We start from the raw sequence: 7729 nt of genomic DNA, 5'->3' as shown, positions 1-7729 counted from the left end.
AACGAAATTCTGTACAACGGTTAAAGGGGAGTTGCGCTTACAAGAAAAAAACCAAGAAAACAAAACAAAACAGGACTGACGGACCGATGGACGGGTAAAAAAACATTATACGCCTTGCAAATTCGTTGTATGGGGTATATTAAAACTCCTATAGAGCAAATACGTATGCTATTTTTTCCAAAGAAATTAAAACAAAATCGAGTTTAAAAAAAGATGCATATTTTTATAATTGAATCGATCATTTTTTTTTGTTCAATTAATTCTTGTTTGACATTCTTTTATCAAGCGGCAATATTATATATGTTTATATAAACATAATATATATATCTATCTCTTTATTTTAGATTTTAAAAAAACCCGTAAAAGATGCTAAAACATCGGGCTCACCATTCCATTTATATGACGTAACAATTATTAATTGTGACGTCACAATAACGTTGCTGGTTGCTGGTTTATTGTTTATAGTTCACGTAATATTATTTTAGAACTATGGGCTTCTAAAGCAACTAGAAAAGAGTAATTTATTGTAGCTGTAGGATAGATCGATGGATGCTATTGTTCCGGACGGGTTTTCCAGTAGTTACAATCGGAAATCCAAAAAATATAAGAGTGATGCCATTCAGGCTCAGCTGGCCAAAGAACACAAACTGATCGACAAGGGAGAGCATGTGTCCTCCCGTGAAATGGGGTTGGTGTTTGAAAAGCTTTAAACGACGTTATACATTCTTTATTTTTTTCATGTTTAAAATGAATAGTTTAATGGTATTAGAATATTTTGATAATGGATCAGTTCACAAAAAAACTTGAATTTAATGTTACTGCAAGTCCAACAACACGTGGAATATTGTATATGTTTTATGATAAAATCTCTTTTTCTTCAGAAAAGACCAGGAGAGGGTTAGAAAATGTCTGGAGAAATTGGAGCACGATAGAATCAAATTTTGCAAAGACTACAAGCCCAGTCGAGGCGTATGTACATGTATATTATCGAAATATTTAAAAAAAATCATAAAAAATGAATCAATGAATACATAAATAAATATATCTTGAATATTGCAATAAAAATACCTACAGGTAATTTGGTGATCAATAAAACGTACTAGTTTAACTTTTTAGAGGACTCTTCTGCAATTACATAATTATTTCCTATCTCTTTTAGAGTTCCCCATTTCCAAACACGGATGAGAGGGACAGATCCCATAGGTACTTAGTATTGAGTTCTTAGTTTTCCTTTACTATGTGAACTACGCAAAGATAACAAAACACAGAAAGTTACTTCTTTTCTACTAAAATGGCCAACAGTGTTGCTTTACTCTAAATATTCATAAAAAGAGCAATGATGATTCATGAAAAAATAATCCCAATTTTATTTTGTTTATGGAATAACCCCAAATTACCCGTAACGTTCATAAGAAGAGCAATGATGATTGAAAGGAAAGTTATACATGTATTTTATATTGTTTAAGAAATCACTCCATATTACCACGGTGTCCATAACAAGAGTAATGACACTTCAAAGGAAAAACAAACTTAAGATTCATGTTTATGAAGTAAAATTTCGTGAAAAAAAAAACCCCAAAGGATATGGCTGATTGTTGTAAAAAAAAATCTTTTCTAAATCCTGGCACCAACTACAATAACACCTTTTGAACGACAATAAAAGTTTACGTTATGTATTGTTTCTGCAAAAGTACTGTAGGAATTAGCTTAAAAATCTGCTCTACGTTTTAGTCCATTTGTTAAGAATAGCCATACACCCAACCAACAACTTTATTCTCCGTGTTTTAGAAGATTTTTTTTTTCTAAAAGATTGCATTTTCGAACGACCCTGAATGACAGTTCTGGTCTGATAACAAATTCATACAGATTATAAACGTCTTTTAACAATTACATCATTCTGACATTACAGTCGCGGCAGCTTCCGACCCCTTAGCGGATATGACGTTAAAAGTCAATCCCGCAGCCGTCGTCAGCTACAGGAAGCTGGTGCTACCTCCTTGGATCTCAAGCGGCCCACTTCACGTAGATCCCTTGATCAGGGTAAGATGTTTCCCCCACATGAGATAACATTTCTTCCTAACAAATAATGGGGTCTTTTATGATTTTTTTTTTCGATGAAATATAGGATTTTTTTGGAAAGCACAGAATATCACCTCATGCACAATAACATTATTATTCCATTGTTATTTATTTTATTTTTCGCTGAAATCTTATGATAAGATTGTATTATAGAAAAGTATCTAAAGAGGTTAAAAACTAAGGACTAAACCCTACAATTTTCAGTATTGATTCTAACTTAGAATATATAGCTCATTTTCATAAGCAATTATATACAGTCTTAATTAAGCAATATGAGCTGCAATTTTCATGTTGAATTTTTTTTAATGAAAATATTATTTTCTACAAAAATGACAATTTTTTTTTTTTAATTTTTGTAAGCCTTATATTTTTTTTTGTGGGAAAAGCCTTTAAGAAGCCTTAATTGAAGTAAAATTGAATTATTGTTGTCCTGTACAAAATTGAACTGCTATATATAAATTCCTTTGAAGGGAAATCTTTCTTCTGACAAAAATTAATGATTTTTTTTCCCAAATCTTATTTATCATAGAAGTCTAAGTTACATGCAGAATTAGCATACTAGCAGGTTTTTACAGCAGTACAATATCCTAAACAATACAGTTCATATTGCTTTTACAATTGAGGTAAATGTAATAATTAACACTTTAACAACAACAACAAGTTGTCGCTGGATGTCGTGTAGATTACATTATTGCAATATCAGCGAACATACTTATAATGGATTCGTTGTTCATTCCAAAATAGTTACAGCGAACTCGCTTAAAAGAAATTTGTGAACTATTTATTGGAAACAGGCGTGTTTAACTGTAGTGTGAAAGTTACAATTACAAAGAAACCGAACCTTATTAAGTATCAGTACGCATAGTTCTTCTAACCGTAAGATATGGATAATAAGTACCAATAAATGTATTTTACATCAATAGAATGGAAAACAACTGGTTGGAACAAGCTCTGTTTTTCCTTCGTTGATTATTTTCCTCCATCAAGTTTAAAGAATAAAGAATCCACAAATCCATCAGTTTGTTTGCGTCATATAAGAATATTCGTCGGAAGTATTATTGGTCAATATCTAATTCATAATGCAACTTATACAAATATATACCCATTTCGTATTTTTCCCTTGAAAATAAATATACCCGGTAGAAATTTTGAAGAAGCACCTCCCCATCTTTGTAGCCAATACTTTCCTATCCACTCGGCTCCTTAACAAGAGCGCACCTTAGAAAATGAGCGGGTTGGATCGTAAAATCCTAGTGGTATTTTCTTGGATTCGCGCGTCCAAAATACGAAAGCTCCTAAAAAGTGAACAATGTGCACGTACCTTAATAAAACAGTCAGGCTCTGAACAAAATTATTATTCAAATTTCGGCAAAATACATAAACTGTATTTTGATAAATCCATGTAAAGCAAAAAGAAACTGTGAAATTTAACGCAGAATAATTCTGGTGAAGATAATGGACTACTTTGATGTGAGTCGCACCTTAATCTACCTAACAGTACTGAATATATTTATACCATTAACAAATCTTATAGGCAAGGTATATTCGGCATCAAAGATGCCTAAGTAGTATTTACACATGGTAGCATGAACGTATCATTTCAGGCAAGATTTCTGCAGACTCGGGTCATGACCACCCCCAGGACCGTCAGCGTAGTCACTCCCTGTCCCTGCCCAGTCCAGGTACGGTTGTCATGGGAACGCAATCATTTCACTAGCATAACGTTCCATGTTACGTTTTGTAATTAAAATTCACCGGGAATATATAACATTTCATGAACATTCTTATTCGAGGAGTGGGATAGGGTTAAAATATTCATTATATAGTGCAGAAAACCGTAACTGTTTGTTTCTTTGTGTTTTTTTTTAAACTTTAATACTTTGACTGTTAGATTTGTTTTTGATTTTATTATAGACAAGAAAAAATCGCATGGGCTAAAAGGTGCAACATCTGCTGTGGATAAAAGTAAGTTTGTTGTCAAAATCAAATAATTTTTCTATCCTCAAATGGTTCGCTAAATATACATGTACTCGTACATCTGCATGAAAAAGTATAGGAATCTATGAAATTAGCTTAATTTATTTTTAATCCGTCCTTAAGGATTCATCTATAAGTTGGTGTATCATCACTTTTTATGACTCATAACATCACGATACTGATCTTAAAAAACACAACTCGTACATTAAGAAGGCTGGATTCGTGATCTTTGCCATTTTTTAAAAAGAACTTATTGATCTTCTTGAGAAGAAGACTTCTATAGCAGATATTTATATTTCAAAGCTATAATATATAGAGATTTAATCAAAAGTATATAGCTTAAATTTTTTTCTAGATATTAAAGGTAGCTCTAAACACATAGCCTCCTTAAAGTTTGTACCTCCATCGACATTCAAGAAAAGTTCACATATTGTATACTGGTATTCGTTGTCGTTAACAATTATCAAAATTGTTAAGTTTATTTGAACCTTGGAAGCTTGTCATTTTTATAACGCGCGTTTGTATATGATTTAGCACAGGAAGAGTTAACAAAGTATTTGAATTAGTGATTTATCAATTTTTTGTTTTCATTCAACTTTTATTTAAATTCACTAGCATCGATCATTCTTAACGACAAAATTCGGCAATGCATTAAAGATTATAAGTAAATGTATATCCATGAGTACAAATATATGAACTACATGTTGTACATGCATGTGTAGAATTGACGTTAATTTCTCTGCTAATATTGACATACAGGACTGCCAGATACCCCCATTCCTTCCATTATTCTGACAGAGGAGGACTGCAAGCAGTCCAGCATCCTCTTCCTGTCCCCCACCGCTAAGCCGAACGCCGATATTCTGAATAACAAGCAAGCACCAGAGAAAGTGGGCGCTAACAAAGAAAATCGGGTACCACCAAATCAGGACAACCACCCGTCCCGTAGTGGCTACCGAGAACACAATCCTTCTCCTCGAGAGAATACAAAGCACGATTCTCAGTCACGTGATCATCATGGTACTAAAGACCATCACGTAAGTTCCCAAGGTGCACACGTAAAGCGTGCACACCAAGAGGATCAGCAACACGGAGCCCGAGCAAAGCACGGTCATGATCACGCTGGATCACGTGATCATCATCCCCATGGTGCCCGCCCTATCCCACGTGATCACCATGATTCACAAAGCATTCTTCCGTCTCATCGTGATTCCAGGCATGGTGAGCATCACGCTGACCACCACTCACATTTGCACAGAGAAAGCAGACGACAGAGTCACATTCTAGAGAACCGACGATATTCCATGGTGGGCCATAACCGGAAACTTGCTCACGAGAATAACATGGAGGAGGCGCAGAATCTGTACGAGCTGGCGATCCGATCGGTGGCGGATGCTCACAAACATTCCCCGCCGACTATTCACGGAAGACGGGGATCGGTATCCGGCGAAAGGCGCGGGTCACTGCCCGGGGAAAGGAGGGGATCCGTGTCCCTGGAAAAGGTAATTAATAGAAAAAGATGGGAGTATTTAAAACTACCCCACCCAAAATCTAGACTCGAAACGAATATCTTCCAACGTAAGCATAAGGTCGCTGGACTCATTTTCGTGATTGATCGCTTAAATTCCCGATATAACGTGAAATATTCATGATTATATGCGTAACTTTCGCGAAGAAACAAAAACTTTGCAATTAAACTTTAATCAACGAATTCTTTACTTAATATTGTTTAAACAAATAATAAAGTAAATTCTGTTATCTCGTTTTTCTACATGCACTTTTAGAGTACTTTTGAATCTATATAAAAGGGAAAAAAATCCTATTTTATACACAAAATATACATAGCGAACAAACAAGTTAAGGTAATACATAAAAAGTAATAAAAACAAAATATAGTGACACATGGCATTATTTATAGTTTACAATCCACTTTCCTCAATGTGTGGCATCATAACTCTCCGATGGTCCATCCAATTTTTTTCAGACCCTCTGCAGCTATAAGCTCCTGGATATAACATGGTTATCCGTATACTCGCTAATACATAAATCACGATATTCGGTTAAAAACAGTTTATTGTACATTTTATTAGATATAAATGGAATCAAATTATTCATAAAGGTTACATTTAAAAAGGATATATTACTGATTTTTCCACCGCTATACATGAAGACTAGAGTGAATATGTTTATTTTGCATTGGAGATTGTTCATACTTAAACGTTTTCATATATCCCTGTAATTAATACTCATTTTTTTTACACAAAAAAAGGATATTTTTTTACCTCTAACGTTATAATTTTAATACACGTGTATGTATATCGTCAACGATTCTGTATATTTACCGTTGTAGCCCTCTCCATTGGCGCTTCCCGAACACATGCCTAATCTGAGTATGCTGGACAGTTCAGCGATGGAGGATCTCGAGGAACTTCTGCGGGAAGTGCAGATTTTCAGGGACAGGTATTGACCTTTATCTTAGACCGTTCTACGGTCAAAAACTCATTAATAGTACTCTTGCTGCTGCCAAAAATAGTCTTGGGGTATTTTGGTTACAAGCGCGGAACCAGAAAACTGGGGTTATTTATTTCATAACTTTACTATGTGAATATAAGTTTTAGTAATTACCCTCTCGATTCGCTAGTGCATTATAATATCAAGTATAAAGAAAACACAATTTTCGATGTTTACTAAACATCTTTAATAGCTTAATGTTTCTTTAATGGTGACAACCTATTTTGATATGTCCAGGAAAATTGCCGAAGATGAACAAGGCTTTTGTTATATGCAAAGTCGTCACCAGAGAAGGCGACTAGAGCACATTGAGTCCATATTGGAGAAACTCAGCAGACATTCCACCACTAAATTTGATCCAAAGGAAATGTTGGCATGTGGCTACCTACGACTGTCCAAATACAACGTCGAAACGCTCGAGAATATGATGAGGGAGTCTGGTCAAGATCCGGGCATTCACGCGCATTCTGACGTCACTAATTACGATCTTTGGGCCGACATCAGACGCGAGAAAGAACTTGAAAAAGCTTCTGCTGATGTCAACTCATCATCTCCAACAAAGAAAATCAAGGGCTGATCTTGGAGAATTGAAATGAATATTTCCTATCTACGTGGACCAATTCATACCTTAAATTTGCAGATCAGTGCCGTAAATGATAAAGATTCATAAAGGGTCGAGATTAGCCATTGATTTATTTGTCTATGGCCATTATTTTTGTTCAATTTACCAAATTTTATTTTACTATTTTTTCTGTTGTCGGTTTTAACAAATTTATATTAATTCATCGGTGTATTGAAACTGCATACACGAAATCCTGGACTTTAAAAAAAAATAAAATTGATCCAGGCAATCCAAGAAATTATTATAATCTTTGATAAGTAGCAAAAATGATTTTAAACAAGGAGGAAAAGTCACGTATATCAGTATATATTGAACAATAAAATGTTTGTTTTTTTGGTATGGGAGAATGAATGTAGTCAGCATAACAAAAAAAAAATTACTCATAAAATTTTAAGAGGTCTTTTTATAAATATATAACATCTACCGAGTATGATTCCCTCTATTTCTTACGGAAACTTATAGTTAATTCATAGCTGCAGGTCTGCAGCTCCCAGTCTGAAAAAATTCGGATAGACGACCTGGGAGCTACAGTGCCTCCCA

At 34.5% G+C, this 7729-nt stretch overlaps 1 protein-coding gene across 1 annotated transcript; it reads left to right on the top strand.

The window, feature by feature from the left end:
- The first annotated feature begins 429 nt into the window (after positions 1–429).
- LOC105345677 (uncharacterized) lies at positions 430–7583 on the top strand. Its single transcript, XM_011453899.4, has 9 exons — positions 430–688; positions 882–969; positions 1160–1203; positions 1910–2040; positions 3684–3761; positions 3994–4044; positions 4816–5558; positions 6407–6516; positions 6805–7583. The coding sequence occupies exons 1-9, from the start codon at positions 546–548 to the stop codon at positions 7142–7144; spliced, it is 1728 nt and encodes a 575-aa protein (XP_011452201.3). The 5' UTR covers positions 430–545; the 3' UTR covers positions 7145–7583.
- Positions 7584–7729: the final 146 nt, after the last annotated feature.

The sequence above is a fragment of the Magallana gigas genome, chromosome 3, assembly GCF_963853765.1.
Source record: "Magallana gigas chromosome 3, xbMagGiga1.1, whole genome shotgun sequence".
In the NCBI taxonomy this organism is placed as follows: domain Eukaryota; kingdom Metazoa; phylum Mollusca; class Bivalvia; order Ostreida; family Ostreidae; genus Magallana; species Magallana gigas.
The sequence above is the reverse complement of the archived record's forward strand: the minus strand, read 5'-3'. Positions and strand labels throughout refer to the sequence as shown.